At 41.8% G+C, this 18,414-nt stretch overlaps 1 protein-coding gene across 1 annotated transcript in view; it reads right to left on the bottom strand.

Annotated features, from left to right (window-relative positions):
* The window catches only part of SWAP70 (SWAP switching B-cell complex 70kDa subunit), a 38,708-nt gene extending 20,301 nt beyond the window's left edge, over positions 1-18,407 (bottom strand). The window contains exons 1-3 of the mRNA XM_009328573.1: positions 18,287-18,407; positions 10,013-10,153; positions 5,266-5,439 (exon numbers count right to left, since the gene is read on the bottom strand). Of these exons, the coding sequence (XP_009326848.1) occupies positions 5,266-5,439; positions 10,013-10,153; positions 18,287-18,385 (414 nt within the window). The 5' untranslated portion in view covers positions 18,386-18,407. The remainder of the gene's footprint in view (positions 1-5,265; positions 5,440-10,012; positions 10,154-18,286) is intronic.
* Between the last annotated feature and the right edge of the window lie 7 nt (positions 18,408-18,414).

Raw genomic sequence — 18,414 nt, 5'->3', positions numbered from 1 at the left:
GCAAGAGACATGAAAGCAATTATATCCCCTTTCACAGTCATCATCAATTCCTTTTTTTCATCCCATCAGAACATCACTTACTTTGAAGCCAAATATTTATTTCTTCCCTTCCACCAACAAAAAAATCCCCATACTAGAATTTATTAAACTTCATGGACAATAACTATTCTGGATTAATAGACTTTGTGAAAACTGTGTTCATTATGCAGTATATGCCATTATTTTCTTTCTTTTTTAAAAATTAAATTAGCATTAAGTAATATAATAAAGGTCAACTCAAAAAACAGTAATATGTAAACACGTAAATCCTAAGGTCAACGTGCTGCATAAGCTGAAAACTGTCTTACTTTTTGCAGTAATCAAGGAAAAGAGTAGTGAAATGGGAAGAACTGATGCAAGTCATAAGTGACTAAACATCTTTCTAACCATCATCATCAACTTGTAGAGGTCATGGGTCAATTAAAACGCCACACAGCAGCTTTCATTCTAGTTGTATCAGTTTTGATTTTATTTCTGAACGGCCAAGGTTCAAGTCCCAGTATTTCATTCACTGTATCAGTTTCTGATACTAGAATGCAGAACAAGGAAGCAAACGTGGTCAGAAAAAAACTTTTTCTGCAAGAAATGCCTCCAGAAGAATCACCACTGGACAGCTTCAGACTTTCACCTCCTCAGTCTAAATGACATCACCTCATTTTCAAATGCACAGAATGCCATACAAGGTTTGGACCCTCTTTGTCCTAACCAGGAGGATTAGAAATGCCATGTGTTAATACAGTTGAAGGCTAGAGGACAAGTGAAAAATGACTGTACAAATCTTCTTTCCTCAAGAAGCCAGGCTTAAAAAGCAAAGACACCAAATACGTTTGGCTTATTTAAAACAAGTTATGTGAACACTATATTACAACACATGAAGAGTGTGCAGCTTGCAGTGTACATATCTGCGAGTTTCACCATTAAGGATGGCCCACAAACACAGCGAACCACATACCACAGCTTTCAGGCGATAAAGCATTCCCAAAGCTGCAGTCACATGTCCAGAAATAAGAAAGGGGAAGTGTTTGGAAACCTTTTTATAGAACAGAAAATGTCTGGTTAAACAGTGCCAAGGCACACAAATGAGTCTGTAACAACTAAGAGGTGAGTTGTAAGGGAAGCTCATGACAGACTAGAAATATTTCTCCTCTTATGGGTACAGTTGTCTCCACCTTTCTTTCCTTTACTTTGCCCTTCTCATGGAAGAGGTAATGCCTGCGAGAGCTGAAGGAAACATACACTTGGATGTCTGTGTCTCAGACGAGCTAGTGGAAAAGACCAGTTGTGGGGAAGGAAAGGTGCTCCCACCAGGGCCCCCACTTCCCAGGCGCATTAGCGATATAGCTGCTTGGTAAAGCTCTGCCCACTGCACCAGGAGACAATTCTGCTGTTAGCCAAGAATTGTATTAATTCTGAAAGCTATCCATCTGGACTAATTTTAACTAGAGCAAACGAAATACAGCATTGTTTTTCTCCAGCCCATCTGTATCTCTGAAATACCACATTCACCCAGTTCACAGAAATGTTTTACTTTGTGCATAGCAAGGCTTCTCACTTGAAAGGGGAGGGAGCTTTCAGATTTGGTACCATTTTGCATCTCCCTGGGACATAAGCGCCTTTGCAAAATAGACATTCATGGATCTCTGTTCCTTTCCAACTCTCCTAACTGCTCTCAGCTGCCCACCAGTCACCTGCAGAAGCTACACTGGAGCCCAAGGCTGTTACCAGCTGAGCCCAGTGCTCTGCACAGCCACCAGCTCCTGTCTCTCTGTGACCTGACTTCTCCCCATAACATAGAGGGATCCTTTCAAGCTTGAAGTCACATCCCAAAACTGCACACCCCAACCCAGGCCCTTCTCCATGCTGGATTTTACTAACCTTATTTCCCTCAAGTGCAGGGCTGCCATCTCTCCTTCCATGACAGGTGAGGAGCACACACCAGACACTGCCTCTGGCTTTCAGCCTGGCGTCTGCTAAACAAGCAACTTCTGGCCCTTGTGTCACCTCTCCACTGCTTTCAAATGCCCTCTTTGTAACTGCTTTCCTCACTTTGCTCTTTCTAAAGCTTTCCTCAGCCTGTTTCTCTGAAACCTTTCCAAAGTAGCCTGTTTTCCCTTCTCTGGCTGAGCTGCAGCTGTTCCCAATTTGCTGCCCATTCAACACCTGGGCAGGAAATCAAGACTTAACACTTTGCAGATGGGGATAACAGCCCCACCACAATTAGCTGTCTAATACGAAAGGCCTAGCACAGCAGCACTAGTGCAAAAGTACACAACATGGGCAAGAAGGAAGGACAGCAGCCTCAATCTTTAGTCAGCATAGTGCAAAGAAGGTGAAACTGCACCCAAGCAAGAGAGTTTTCCAGAGATGAAATTGTTCAAATGAGTGCAGAAACCACTTATCTCATTAAAAAAAAAAAAAAAAAGGAAAATCAGACTCCAAAGAAGGTCTCAAAGAGCAGCTCCTCCAAGGAGGAGGAAGAGAAGGCATGCTCATAACCACATGAAGTTGTATCAACACATTCACTGGAGACCTAAGAAGTTCTCTCTCTTATCATCTTCCCATCCACAAGATGAGATGCAAAAATCTTCAAGGGATCACCCTTCCAACCTGAAAGTATGAGGCAAGTTTCCTAGTTACTTATAAAAGGGAAACAAAATCTCTGAAACCCAAAAGCCTACGAGGTGGAAGGGAGGGAGGAGGGGAAACAGCTGGATCCCACACAAAGGACTCCAAGCCAGAAACTGCAGTAAATTAAGTGTCGCAATATTCTCAGCCAACGATAAGAGCAACAGGCAGGGAGGGAAGGAAAGCTTGCTCCCTGGCTGGGAAGCTATAGTCACCCATGAAAGGTCTACATTGCCCTCACCAAAACATAAACATCACAGAACAGCGATGCTTCCATCACCCTCTCCTCTGTTCTTCACTTCGCAAAAATCCCCTCACTTTATACACGACGTCCAAGCCATTTTGTAGTTAAATGACAGGATGCAATATAAAGTGGTGAAGACTAAATATATAACCAAGCTTTATTATGAACTCAAGAGGCATAAAAAGTAAATGGAAAGAAAAATACCTTTACTAGGTACCAGTATCATTTTGAATACTATTGAAAAGAGTTATTTTCAGGTAGAAATTCTCAGCACTAAGACAACAACTAAAAGTTTGTACAAAAAAATGCTTTGCAAATCTGGAGTTTAGATTTAACATTAAAAAAACCCAGACATAAGAACTTAAAAGATAGATATGAAAGGTAACACAGAGAAAAAGCAAAACCGACCGAAACTGAGACTTTGCATCTTTAGTTTTGGAATTTTCTGTAAAAGGGTAAATGAGTAAATGTGGAATTTTCCAGAAGAACAGAGAACCCAAGGAGGACCAATGCAAACCAGAAAGGAGTGCATTCAATAGATAGCATTCCTCCACTGGCTGATTACATTACCTGTGTGGTCTAAGGCAAAAGGTTAGAGCGAATACAGGCATTGTATACGATAAGAACAGAGCAGCCTTTTTTTGTGAGGCTCTATAAGCTTCCTTTAAACAGTATTGCACAATTTAAATCTTGCCGTAATCAAGGAGATGCAGACACAGATCCACCCTAAGAATTTTAAAAATACTCCAAGTAGAAGAGTAATACAGGTTAACCCTGGACATTAAGGATGGGAAGGAAAGCAAACAGCAGCAGCTATGAAATCTGAAAAACCTCTTTTGGGCTCAGAGCCGATCCTGCAGCCCATCTCCCAACAAACAGACGCATTGCCATTACCTAGCATCAGCTACAGAAGGCAGCATGAATCTGGGGGCTTGCTGGGTGGAGGGGGAGCAAGTGAGCAATGCTGATGCCCCAGAACTGGCAGGTCTGAAGCTTTTAACCATGCCAACAAATAAGGAGATGTGAAATACCTACCCTCAGGTGAGCCAGGCTGTGCAGTGAAGAACACAATGACAAGCCAGAGATGTGGATTTGAGTCCCAGTTTTGACATTTATTAGTGGCTCTGACCTTCTACCAAAGCCAAATCTGGCACCATTAAGAAAGGAGCTGTCTTAGCTTTTACAACCATGATCCCCTTTCTCCCAGAACTGACAGAAAAAACAGGAAAGCAAGCAAGAAGACTGTCCCATTTCTCATGGGAATACAGCATGCCAGGTAGGGCCCTGTCATCACCAGTCTGGCAAAACCAGAAACATTGTACAGAGTGAAAGTCTCCTGCTAAAAAGTGAATGATAAGGCAAAACCGAGCAGTTTATTTTGATAGGGGAGTTACCTGTACTTTATTGTTTGGCACAACAGCTTGGAGTCCAAAAGTTATGTCGTAGTGGCAGTAAATCAGACTGTTTTGATCCCTGACTGTTCAACAATTTGCAAGTATTTCTTAATCAGGAGTCCAGGGCTGTACTGCAAACCCCTGGGATTTCTGTGTACAGTTTTGCAAGAGATTATTTATGCCTACAGTTCTGATCTTTCTGCTTCTTCCCTCGCCCTTCCCCAAGGGGAGAATTGTGGAGATACAGAAATCTTGCTTTAGGGTTAAAATACCTATTTGAGTGTTGCCCATACTTGTTCATGAACTTAAAGTATAAAGAGATCTCTCTGGTATTATTCCTTCCAACTATTTCAAGCAAGAGTGTTCAGGTGGTGGCTGCTTTTGATCAGAAACAGACATCAGAAAAGTTCATACTTCTCCTTTTCATCAGGAGGGTGACATGAGACTGAAGACTCATCTTGCAAGTCACGGTAACACAGAGCAGAGGGGAGAATTTTTTTTTCAGAATCACACTGATGTACTAACTGTGCAAAATTCTAATCGCATGTAAGCAAGTGCGGTGATTAAAGTATCACATACACACACTACTTATGAGCAAAGCAAGAACCTCAACAGCTCCGAGTGCTGGTACTGGAGCTAGTCTCCCCAGCACCAGTCAATCCTCACAAAAAGCAAAATAAGCTATTTACTGGGGCAAGTAGCACATCCCATTTAATCCAGTCTGTTTAAATGACAGACACGCATAGCCATCAATATCTAAAGTATCCTGTGGGAATCCCTGCATATGCACCCTGGAAGACAAAGAAAAGCACCCAAGGCCTTACATTATTAAAAGAGGGGAATAAAAGTTTTATATTAAACAATTATTGCCTCTTAAATCTCCAGAGAGTAGCAAACATTAACATAGTTCAACTGGGACATTAAGCAAACTGGTATTAAACAGCTTAAGTTTTTGTTGCTTACCTCCTCAGGTACAATGATTAAAGGGTATTTGTCCTCTGATAAGAAGTTAAAAATAACCCACACTTTAAATGCATCTTCATCACTAATCAGCAAAGGACTTTTAGAGAGGTTCTTTTTAGCACAGAGAGTCCAGCACATCCTGTTGAATTCAACTTTGTCAAAGTTTCCTTGAACCTGAAATGAAGAAATTGAACAAAAAAAATTAATATGCACGAATGGCACAGAATAACAGACAGACAAAGTTTACAGGCTAAGTCACACAAAAAACACCGAGAAAATTCCAGTTTGCAAGAAATGACAAGGCCCAAAAAGACCACTGTAGCAGCCTAGTCTGACTTCCTGCGTGGGTCAACTAAGGAATTTCTTCCAGCAAAATCTCATCCAACCTCCAGTTTCTGGTCAAGTTAATAACACCCTGACTTCATGTGAAGGAGGCTACACTGCATTCTGCCATTAGCACATTAGCTTTATCTTCCAAACCATCTTCATAACTGCCTTAGTTCCAACTGCCCTTCTATTGCACTGAGTTACTGAGATTTTGTATAGCAAATTTGGAAACCATTATAGCCAAAATTACATGTGGATATGCTAAAAGCAATATTGGAACAATAGCTGGGAAAGACCTTTAATGTGTTTTTCCACTTCATTTTACTCAAATGTAACTCTTGTAAGATATTCATTAACATGTAATAATTTTTTCCTCCAATGCTAATCCACTTAAATCCTCTCCTTTGTCTCAGACTTGCAAATCTTCACCTTATTGATAAAAAAAATTCCTCGTTTTCATTATCCTTTATCATACCTAGCAACTGTACATACCCATCTGTGAATTATTTACATACGTGAAAGCTTTCATTTCCTCTATTTTCTTTTTAAACCCTCATTTATGTTAGAGATTAAATCTATTTATCTCCCTACAGCTTAGCAATGCTAATTCTTTGCCAACATGTAACTGATAAAGGCATGTTCTGCAGTGTAATGGAAGTCCCTTGAGATTTCGGAAAGCATATCTAAGAAACAGGTTCTTGTACCTCCTGTGGTAATGACACCAGTAATGTTCAGTGACATTTTCTTATGATAGGCCAAACCATGCATCTTAGATGCTTCAAGGACACCACTGCAAACTGCATGATTTCCTATCCAGTCAGGTAAGTGGTCAAATGTAGTGGAGGGTGAGCCACAGTGGCTAGGTCAAAGATAGACTAAGGAAGTGGATGAACTGATGTGGGTGGAGGAAAAAAAGAAAAAAAGAAAAAAAAGACAGAAGTAAACAGGAAACCAGTCCTATGCCAAGAAGCACTTTACAGTACAGTTTCCAGGACTAAAAGTGAGCCTATGAAAGAAAGCCATAGACTTCGCATGTTTGCAGAGCAGGCCACCAATGTAAGTGACAATGCAAGAGGCTGGCTACAGGCTACAGCTGTCCTTTGAAGAAGGTGGAAGCTGTAGGAGCTATAACTGCTACAGCCACAAGCTCACCATCCTGGTTGTTCACACAAGAAACGTGGGTCTTAAATGAGACACCAGCTAGGTGAACGAACACCCTTTGGAAGAAGGGCTAGAAGCCAGGTTTCCTTCTTCCTTCAATTTGCCAGCGCCTCACCCCTTGGCTACTTTTGTCTGTGCTTTTTCCTGCCTGTCCTCCCCACCCTGCCCAATGAAGCTTGACTTCTTTTCTAAAACAACTTCACCCGCCCAGATGATGAGCAGTTCCACTCTGGAAATGTCCTTAGTGGTAATGCTACTCCTGAGGAAGATGCCGACAGGGTGGGAAATCTCCTTTCCTACAGCCACCACCTGGCAAGTGATCTAAGCACTATAAATAAGGTGGGTTGCTCTACGAGCAGCTCGTGTCTTAAAGCATGGCAGCAATCAATGACCACAGGGAGATGGGTGGAGAAAGGCACAGGCCCTTGCCGGGATAAAGGAAAGTGCGTGGTTTCTGCTCATGTAGCAAAGCTGGATTGCATGTGCCTCAGAAACTCGTGTCAAAACCCTATAGGGTCAAACCTATAGGTTTGACCAGATGTCACCTACAGCATGTTACTGCCACTGGGATTAGGCAGCAGCCAAGCAGGAGGTTTCAGGACCATTCTGGCACAGCAGACTAGGTCGCGCTGTGCCAGAGGTCCCACTTTAGATATCTAAGTCAAACATATATATTCAAACTACTTATTCAAATTTCCTGTTTGGATAAAGGAAATTAGTTGCAGCCAATTTGCCTCATTAAACTACCGACTTGTGCCTTTCTTGATGACTCCTTGGTTCTATATAAAGAGTTTGTCTTGCAGGGTAACACAGGGTAAGCCAGCACTAAAAAATATAAAAACCTACACTGCATTTAAGAGTACCACAGAAATTATTTCAAAAGGTTACAAAGCCATCTCAATAACATTGTAAGTCACAGTTATATATCTGTTTTAAAGGAAATCCAAGGATTTATTCTTTAAATATTTTACTAATGTTTTAAAGCAAAGTATCTTTGAGATAAAAAAAAATCTCTCTTGAGCAGGTTGCTCTTGCTCAAATCAATTAATTCACCTGGCTGCAAATTGAGAGATTTTCCTCTGTATTTGGGGGTATAAAGCACTAGTCCTTCTTCAGTAGCTTTGCTTACCAGCATAAATTAATAGCATTTGCTCTACAGTCACCCCATCTGAAAGAACAGATTACGCCTTGGAAGAACGAAAAAAGAAGGGGTTTCTTGTTTGCTTTTTTTGCTTGTTTGTTTTAAACAAAGGAGACATGCTATGAACCAATGACTTCATCCCACTGCATCTTGTCTTTTGGCACAGATGTAAAGTCATCTCTAAAAGATGAGATGTCACAGTCAAGATTTTTCCAGTCCACAAAGATAGCCTTCTGCCTAAAGAATTTCACTAATTTTTAATAGTACATATCTAAACTGTTTACAAGCATTTAGTCAGGATTAAATAACATGAAGTTACAGGTAATTTAATCCTGTTCCTTAACATTTTCATCTTTTAAGATGAACTAATGGTATGGGTATATCAGGCAATTATTGGAAGCCAGATCAGTGTATGAATAAAACACAAGAAACTACATGCAGTCATGCTCTTTCCTTTCATGAGAAAGCAAGGTAGCTTGTCCTTCATTTTTACCATGGCATAAGAAGGTGCCTTGGAGTAGCTAAACACTGTAAATTCACACCAACTTGCTTAGGTAGCCAGGTCTTTATTTTCAAATTAAAGTGTTATTTAAATGCAATTGCTCCTCATTTCCGTAATATTCTTCCTATAAACACCCTTTAACAATAAAGCATGTTTATATTTGAAAAAGCCTTCCATCTCTACCTTTTTTTTCACTTAATGGCTTGCTACTGCCTACAAATGGTATTAACAAAAAACACTGTGGTTCAGACTCTACTACCATAATCCTTCGGTCAAAATAAAGTAAGGCCTTTTCTTTTTCCCTAAAATTTGTATACAAACTGATTGGTCTCTGTTGAATCTTACAGGAGCTCAGACAGCCAACACGAAGTGGAAATGAGATCATGAACTTCTTAGGGACAAACCAAGATTCTCCAACATCAAACAACCAAGACATTAGGCAGGTACCTTTATGTGTATTAACGGCCAACAACTCCCACGCATGAAACAGGACACTGAGTGTGAGAGAAACACAGACTAGAGAGGCAGAGGAGCTGACAAGTCTTAGCTAGATATATGAAGCTTCTCCTGCTTCCAAGCTGCCAGGCTGCATTATATATATCACATTTTCCACCAGTATTAAATGTAGATTAAAGAAGCAGCAAAAATCAGCAAATTGGGCTAAGGAGTTTGCATAATCTGCAATTGCTGCATTGGACTTTTCAGCAGCATGTCAGTTCAGGACTTCTTAATATTATAAAAGAAAGCAAACATCTATGTATCTGCAGCCACAACATCCAGGTTTGAGGGTTTCTGGGGTCGGCCCCCAAGTGTACGAGAAATCAGTGGTATTGAAGCTGATAAGTTTGCACTATCACGTGTACTGATTTTTACGATCTAGACCAGTCTCTCAACAGAAACTGTCAGAAAAAAAAGCAGGAAGATAGCTTTTTAATTTCAAAAATTTCAACCTAAATCTCAAATGCACAGCTCCCAGAGTCCAGCTCTGACCCAGTGACTACCTATCTTAGAACAAGATGGAGAGGAGAATAGGGGAAACCCTGCTGACTTTCCAGAGCTTGCCCTAAAACAAGGCACAACAGAAGACTAAAGAGTGCTCAGCCACAAAAGGAAAGAACTTGCAAGACGGAACTTAACAACACTCCCAAATGTCACCCCCTGTAACTATTTGAAGGGATCTATTTATGAAAATACCTTGTAAATAGACATTAAAGATATTTTTGCCCTTCCTGTTTGCAAAGGAGTCTGACAATATTCTGTTATAGCCCTAGTATAAAGTGGGACAATCTATAGCTCCAAGACACTTTCAAATAAATTCAAGCTGAGGTGCTTTATTAATATGAACACAGTTCTGCATGAACACAGCTTAGTCAATGACCAGATGTAACAGGAAATAGAAACCAAGGAGAGAAAAAAGAAGTAGAGAACAGTGCACCCTTCCATTTTAAGGCATAGGCTCTCCAGAGTACCCGCCCCATCACGACCCCACGCAGGCACACTCACAACCAGAGTGTCTTCACACCAGCATGCTTCCTGCAAGCAGAAGTCTACTGTAAAGACACTCTAATACAAAACCTAATAAAGGGAAAAACAGAGCACAAGAATTCAAAACTTACCCTTTCCAAGATGAATTTGTTTAGATAAGGCATGTAACCCTGATTGGAAACCGGTCCTTCATCATCATCTCTAAAGTGTTCTTCCAAGGCCACTGGGTCATGGGGAACATTTAACACTGTGCACAAGTTGTGAGAAAGGACCTAAAGACAGAAGAGAAATCAATGACGCTGCTGTTGGCCTTAACCATGCTGTGTTCCCTCCAACCTGTGATTTGCAAAACCATGCACAGAAAGTGACATCTTCATGTCAGCATAAGTTCTGCCCTGTGGATTTTTGTCAAAAACCAAAACGTAACCAAAAAGTTGACTCTAAGGATTTGATGGCTTCAGACAGTTGCACATTTACAGAAGCGATGCGATCACAGACAGGTCCATTCCTACAGAAGTACAAACACAGCTACAGAAGCTACCCTTTGTACACATATGCATTTGAAAACCAGGAGAGGCATGCAGAAACACCAAAGTAATATTTACAGAGTGAAATTAGATAGCTACGGAAAACAACCACAAACACCTAGCCTTTGAAATTATATTTACTATCTAGTGAAAACAAGTATCGAAGAAAACAACTCAGTATGTACTTTTACTTTACAAAGAAATGACCATTCAAATTAAAGTGTTAACAACGGATTTCTCTCATCTGCTTGCTTTTGGGTTGCTTCTCAACATTCACCCCATGTTGCAGTTAGCAAAGAAAAAGTAATGTTATAGAAAGGGGAAGGGTTTAGGCGTGCTTCTCAAATTTTTATTTTAAAAAGGTATTTGCATGAATTATGTCAAGAGCTTAACACCCACCAGCACTCATGTCTGTTCTTGAGAAATGACCTTCAAGAAGAGGCTATATGCTTGATTAGTTTTAAGGAAGTACTGAATTATTGAAAACTAACTGGTAGCCAACGCCATCTCAACTTCTTCAACTTAGGCCGAGTTTTGCATGCACAAACTAACGCCTCAGTACCAACAACAGGAAGGCAGAGCCTGGGTAGCACTCACTCTTGTGCCACCAGCACTTTCCTCAGAAAGGCAAAGCACTATGCCTTTCGTTGTTCACACTGTCTCAAGTCAGGTCAGTCCTGTAACACACTACCCACTGGGTCTTAAACACTGTCAGTCAGGAGCCCTCTCCCCTTGGCATGACGCAGAGTTAAGCCTCTGAAGACCATGTACTGGCTACAGGGACTGGGTTAAGGATTTAACTTCACATGCCCAGGAATGGTCTGCATTGAAAAAATGTAACTAAGAACCAAAGGCAAAAAATACAGGTAAAATAAAATTAGGCAGAAGTAAAACAGATTCCATCATATGAAAAGGCATGCTGCTTATGGTATTTCTTTTTAAATCAACAACTAGATGGGACAGACTACAACTGAGTTTTGGCATATGCTTTACTTTTTCACTGTGCAGCATAAAATAAAAAAAAAAAAAAACAGACCCAAATGATGCAAAGAGAAAGCAGTAAAAAAAAGTGCAGAAAATTTATAAGCGGGTCTATTTAAGTGAGTAGACATAAAGCAGTCGAGATGGGGTAGCTGCAAAACAAGAAGTGAAAGTCCGAAGTCGTCAAAGCCTAGGAAATCAAACCTATGCCACACACTTAAAATGTCTGGGCTTTTCCACCTCCCAAAAATATAACGTACATTTACTTTTCTTATGTATGATAAGGAGATATGCAGAGTCTAAGCGCTAGTTAGCATAAAATCCTACAAAGATAGCCCAAGATGCAAGTTCAGTTCAGAGAATTCCTCTCTACATACCTCCAAAGTTATACTTTCTTTTAGAAAAGCACACATTTCCACAAGAAATACATATGTTCATTGTTGTATGCTAACATTAGGCCACTGGAGCTAACCAGGTGCAAAAGTTTAAAAACAGAAAAACAACAGCATCCGCGATATTACAACAAAAGCTGTATTTCCCAAAGTAGCAAAATAGTATTTAGAAGTTACCACGTTTCACACTACCCTCCATCAAAAGTATAATTCCCTTCAATCTATCCTTATTTTTAACCACCACATCAAATCAACTGTTTGAGTCCATGTGACTTACATGGGGGGGGGGAATGTACTATCATGCGTGTTTCCCCTTCTATTTAAGGCTTCTGTTGTTATTTATAGAAGACTGAGGGATTCTTGAATTTCTGAGAGATAAAGATGATCTCAGTTTTCCAACCAGACTGTAGTTGCTAATACTATAACTAAAAAAATACTCAGCTAATAAAAATATTCTAAAAGCATAACTGATTTAAGCTTATTACCAAAATATCTTAAAAGTCTCAATAAAACACTTTCTCATCATGTCCTTTCTACACGTTTCTCTTCTCCCTTTTTCAGCCTTCTTGCTGTGCTTGGGCTGTCAGAAACCTAGGTGGTTTCCACATTAACCAACCAATTTACCAGGAAAGAATTCCACTTTCAATCATTTTCTAAGATCTGACTTATCTGCGATCTCTCCTGTGCCCAGTGCTCTCTTTTCATAACTCAGGAAATTCCTCGGCGCCTGCCAAAGCCTGCCATTCTCTAACACGGCCAAGCGCCAGCTGAATTCTTCAGTTGCAGGGTAAGCCTGAAAAATTCAGCACTGAGATCTCGTTTTGTTTTGTTTTGTTCTCTCAAATCACATTATCTGGACCATGATATACTTTATTTTAATGATCAATTAAAAAAAAAATCTAGCTGAATATTAGGTTAATTGGGGTACGAAAAATCTCCTTGCCTCGCAGAAGCTCCATCAACCATGAGGAAGTTTTGCACCAGTAAGGGTTATTCCCCCCATGCCCACAGGGTTGCTAGGCAGCTTTTGCTTTCAGCACTTATTATGCTCTGGATGCCACATTTAACAATCTATCTTCATGCCAGAGCCAACTCCTACCCCAGGCTGGAGATTCATCTCTGTGCTGCGGCAAATGGGTACAGCAGTCGTCCCCAAACTGTAGTCTATGAGACAGTATAAGTGGTCTGCAAAGGGTTCACAAAACCAATGCACTCTGGGCGCAATTCTTCCATTTTCAATAAAGAGTTTTGTAAGAAAGATGCCTAGTGGTGCCCAGGGAATACTGAAGGTGTTCTGCTCTAAATATAAACAACCGGATGAAACAAGCAAGCTGAACACTAAAGGTCATTACAGACTTTGAATTTACTTTATTTATGGCCAGTCTCATGCTGCTTTACCTGGAGTGCAGATCTCCAGCCCAGCTCTACTCCTCCACAGATGCTCCCCTCTGAGCTCCCATCTTCCAAAACATTGATCTTCCAAAACTTTAAGCACGTGTTGAATTGTTGCCATCTGAGTAGTTCCATTTAACCTTGTTCAAAAAAGTGATCTGCGTTTCTAAAGGGAAAAGGAAGATCTGCTAGACTACCTATTGCTCAGCAACAAAAATTTGGCCCAGATGATAATAGGAGCATTAACAGGGCAGACTAATCCTACAGCGGCTATTGTCAGTTTCTTCAGTACTTTTTTCTTTTTCGTTTCCATCTTTCAGGGGGGTCTTCTCCCTCCCCCCATCTCTTTTTAAGATTTTAAAATGTTGGCATCGCATATCCCGACAGCTCCATTCAGTGGCTTCGTGTGAATTCATTCCAAGACATTCTTGGCTCATCTCTCTCTGACATCCATGTCAGCAGCTAGCCAGCCAAAATAAGGCTACTCACAAGTACTTTCCTTTTTCCTTTTTTAACCACTGTGGAAACCAGCATCGTATATGCCCCCTGTCACAGACACAAGGTCTTTTCAATCAGGGTACATCTTAAGCATACAGTTTCTTGCATCACAGCATCTCCAAGGTTCAGCTTCCTTATCCACTCAGGTAGCAAATGCTCCATTCGGAGTCTCACTATTTAACATCGGGGTTAGTGTAGCAACCTCCTTCCCTGTTGGATGAGCATATTCAAGCCTGGTCTCCACCAGCTCAGGTTCCTGACGCTAGTGCCCTTCGCCCACATCACATCTCCGTTCCTTCATTTGCTCCCTTCTCCCTTGGGCACTCACAGACCCCTTGTCACCATTTTCGACAACCTCACCCTTCCTCTTGCCTTCATTATCAGCACGCCCCCTTTGTCCCCCAATCACATACTGGTGCCAGCCTGCATCTGTCCAATTGCCAAGGGAATTGCCTTTCTGCCCTGCAGCTCCCAGCCCTTAGAAAGAGCTCCCAGTAAACATCTTCCATCTAATGTGCCTTTCTTCTACATCTTCCTTGAAACCAGTTGACAAAACCTCAAGGACAAAGGTTAAATGGGCTGCTGATCCACTGGCAGCTGCTCCTCTCAAACACAGTATCATGGCCCCGTTGTTTCCTTCGTTTGCCAGCTCTTCTGGAAGAGGGGCATCCCTCCCCTCACACCTTACAGACACAATTCCTCATAGCTACCCTAATACAAACGTTTCTGAGCCCTGTTAATAACGTCAGAGTACAACTCTCTCATAGTGAGTCATAATGACTAATTTCCTACCATCCTTCAACGTTGTACAAAGTCAATTGTCCAGCTGGGGTCCTGCCCACTCGTCACAGGCTCTCAACCCTTCCAGTGACTTGCTACATTGTTCGAGGTCTTCCTCTCTGTTCGGACCATCCCTCTTGCCCCTGATTACACCATTCTTCCTCTTCCCACTGGCCAATGACTTCCCATTTAGTAAAAAGGCAAAACAAAGTTAAGAGGTATAATAATCCTATAACATCCCAGACACGATTAAAGACCAGTTTAAATTTTCTAAGCCTGACTAGTAACTTTGGTCACCTACATATTATGGGCCTGAATGAGACTGTATTTTCATGAGGTGCTCACCATCCATGTCCTGCAAATATCACGCCAGGAATCCAAGACACCGAAAAGCCACCCCAGTAGTAGCACACAAAACAAAACAAGAATAGCCAAATAACCCCATTGCCTAAGCAGAGACAAGTCACAAAGCAATGTAAGGAAGAGCTTCCAGACAGAGTGTAAAAACTAATTGGTATGTATGCTTTCCAAGAACCAATCATACACACATACGACAAGGAGTATTGCTGGCTGCTAAGTGTAACTACATTTAAAACCACAGTGTTTCAAGATCCAGATGAAAAGCAGACTGAATGTTGGCACATTACAGAAACTTTTAAAATAAATCAATTTTAAAATTGCAGATTGCAAGAAAGATGAAATTGGATTTAAATATAGGAAAGCAAGTATTTGCATGTAGCTCATGCTCACACCACAACAGCAGCTATAACTGCATACACAGAATTTATACTTTAGTCTTGCTATATCAGTGTTTGAAAGTGCTGAAACACACTGACAAAATAATGATTGTGTCCATATTTTAAGGTGTAATTTAAGAACAGAATACACAAATGTTTCTGCTGATGTAGAAAAAAGGGTAAGATCTGCAGCCAGCATAACAGTAGAACTTCTGAAGATTACTGATTAGACAAAAAAAAAAAATCAGTGCATACTGGAAGAAGATAATATTGAAAATTACACAGAGGATTGATTTGACTGTCTCTTCTCTCAGCAGCTCAGACCATATAAAAAAGATACAAATGGATAAAAGACATCTCATGAAATCCTTACTATTCCAAGCAAGTCCTAGTTTTTCCTCTAAGTGTTTGCTGTTTCTCCAGACTACAAAACAGACCCAATTCACTCACCTCCATCCCTTTGCTCTAGATATATTAAAAACAATGTATGATGTAAACCCTTCACAGTAGGGCCTCAGCTGCATAACACACATTAATTCTTCTCACAGTATTTAATGAAAATTACTTATTTTTATGGAAGGCTCAAAGATCACTTCTAGGTAGAGAAACCAGAAATCACTCTCTTTAACAACCAACATGTTATACTTACGACCTCCTGTGCAATGTGATGGCAATACCTTATACTGGATTATACAACTTAAAGATCCATTGTCAGTAAGTTTTCTTATTGAGGAGAGAAGAGTTCAGAAAGTTACAACACTGCCTGCTGTTCTCAGAAAACAAATAGTTTTTTACCATTTTTTTTAATAACAGGAGTTTCACTAAATTATTAAACATATTTTGCTAATCTCTATAAACATATATTTCTAATCTCTATAAACATATTTTTCCATCTCTACTAACCTGTTTATCTCCAAGACTCATCTCTCCATGTTATAAGGGTGCTATATCTTCCTCATGGTAACATGGATGAGAAATACTTTATTGGGAAATACCTTCTTAGTACAACACAGCCCTAAATCAATCAGACAGGAGCTTCTGTTTTGCTGTCCTGCCTACCCCTTTCTGCTACGTCGATGTGGGGCTACTGCCATAACATACACCTTTTCTCCCCAGTAGGACTATCAGTTTGACACCACATTCATCATTTACCACAAAAAGCCTATGGAAGAACACTCTCTACCCCTTCCTGTGTTTCCTGAAAACTAACTCTTGGTGGCCATAGGAGAAGGCAGCAGCTTCATTTCAGACTTGTTTCTGCATTCCCAGATCCCCCACTTGACACTTCCCTCAGGAGCCTTTGTATCACAGACAGAACTGCACAGACCCACAAAGACCCACTTTTTTTCTCCCCTTCTCTCTCACAGACAGAATGAAACATCAAAACTGTTTAGGAAGAGGTTTGATAGGTAACGAGGGCACAAGTTTAATTTCCCTTCTCCTTTTTATTTTTTTACCTTTTTTAAACACAAGCATTTGTAGACATGGGGCTCTAATAAGACAGCAGAGCATGACAAGACAAGTAACTGTGCTTCAGTTTGGAAATACAACTGCTGCTCTAATCCACCTACATCAGTCAGCGATGTTAGGGAAGAAGTGATGACACCTCCATCAGAGCAAGCCGTACAAGCCCACCAGCATCCTGGCTGCTTCTTTAGCCATTTAATTCACCCCAACACCTGTGCAACCACGACAGCTTCTTCACTAACTGGCACGCCAACACATGCTGCAGACACACCTCCTGGGTGACTGCACTAAGCACACAAATCACGGCAGCACACACAAGGTATGGTAGTGTGACAGGAAAATAGAATTCCTTTAAAAAGCAGGACAAAAAAACCCCGCCTCTCTGCAACCTACTTCAGTTAGTCCTGCAACACAAATACTCACTTTCATGACGCCACCTGTAAAAGACCTGGGACCTGCACACGTTTTCAGCTTGAGCTCACAGTCAGGTCTGGCCTCTCGCCTGACTCTTGCCCCACAGTCACTTCTGGCCGAGTTATGCTATATCTCACAGCCTGATCGCCCCAAGCGAAGAAAAGGAGAAGAGGAACGGGCTGCTTGCAGCACGTTGCATGTTGTGGACGCTTATTACGTAATGCTGAAAACAAAGTCCCTTAGCTACTGACCACGCTTGAAAATACCACCCATAGCACGGCCACTCTCACTCGTGGAGTTAATCCCACAAAGGGCACAAGCTTCAGCTAATTGTTGTGGCCGACACAACTCCAGCACTCAGTACAAGGACCCACAGTCTCAAATGTCAACAGGTGTTGCGCTCTTATTCAAAATATTTATTTAGCCAGATTCCTGCTATTATTCCCAGGCCAAGACGGTCCCATAAAGCAGGGCCAAGATGGGACTGGATTCAGCAAGCTGCCTGAGAGCTCTTTTAAGAGCACAAACATTACTTCAGCATATAAGCTAAGGAAAGAATAGCACAGTTGGAGCCTCTTGACTAATTCTCCTGTTTATATCCAAATAAGAGAGTACTGTGGAACCTCGCTCTCCCCTTGGCAAGCTATGAATTTCACTTGGATGCAGCCAACCCCTATAGATGGGACCTTGTGGCTGTGGGACCCCGCAAAAGATTTTGGCCAGAAAGGGTACCAAGGACACACGGTTGAAAGCGGACTAGAAGCACAACAAGGATTTGTGCATTGACATCTTAGGGAGGATGAAGTGCTTGCCTAGGCAGAATAAAAATAAGCCTCCTCGAGTGTGAGGAAGGGCCCGCTCAAGCCTCCCACAGGATGCAGGCGTCCAGGAGCCACAGCAACTAGCAATGCTGTGTGATGAACGACAGCCTCATGGAGAAAATGCAATTCACGGCCCCAAGTGAGCTTCGAAAATGGGTGGCTGTGTCCTCTCATCTGGCCCTGAGAGTGACCACCTCAGACAGGCCTCAGGCTGAGCACCCCCATGTCCACCGTCGAGGTGACCAGTGGGGACAGCCCAGGCCCATGTCACGGCCTCTCACACCCATGGTGGCAGCCCCTCACACCCACATCGGGCCCCGGCCCCACACCGCGTCCCCTGGGCTCGCCACCCCTCTCTTCTCGCTGCCCCCGGCCGGGCTGGGCCGCCCAACTTGCCTTGAGCTGGGACTTGGAGACCTTCCCGCTGCGGTCGAGGTCGAGGGCGGTGAAGGCGTGCCAAATGGACTTCAGCAGCTCCTCCTTGAGGCCCACCATGGCCGGCCCGCCAGCTGCTCCCCACTCCC

Source organism: Pygoscelis adeliae, unplaced genomic scaffold, assembly GCF_000699105.1.
Source record: "Pygoscelis adeliae isolate BGI_AS28 unplaced genomic scaffold, ASM69910v1 Scaffold166, whole genome shotgun sequence".
NCBI lineage: Eukaryota > Metazoa > Chordata > Aves > Sphenisciformes > Spheniscidae > Pygoscelis > Pygoscelis adeliae.
Note: the sequence above shows the minus strand (reverse complement) of the source record. Positions and strands in the feature narration are given on the sequence as shown.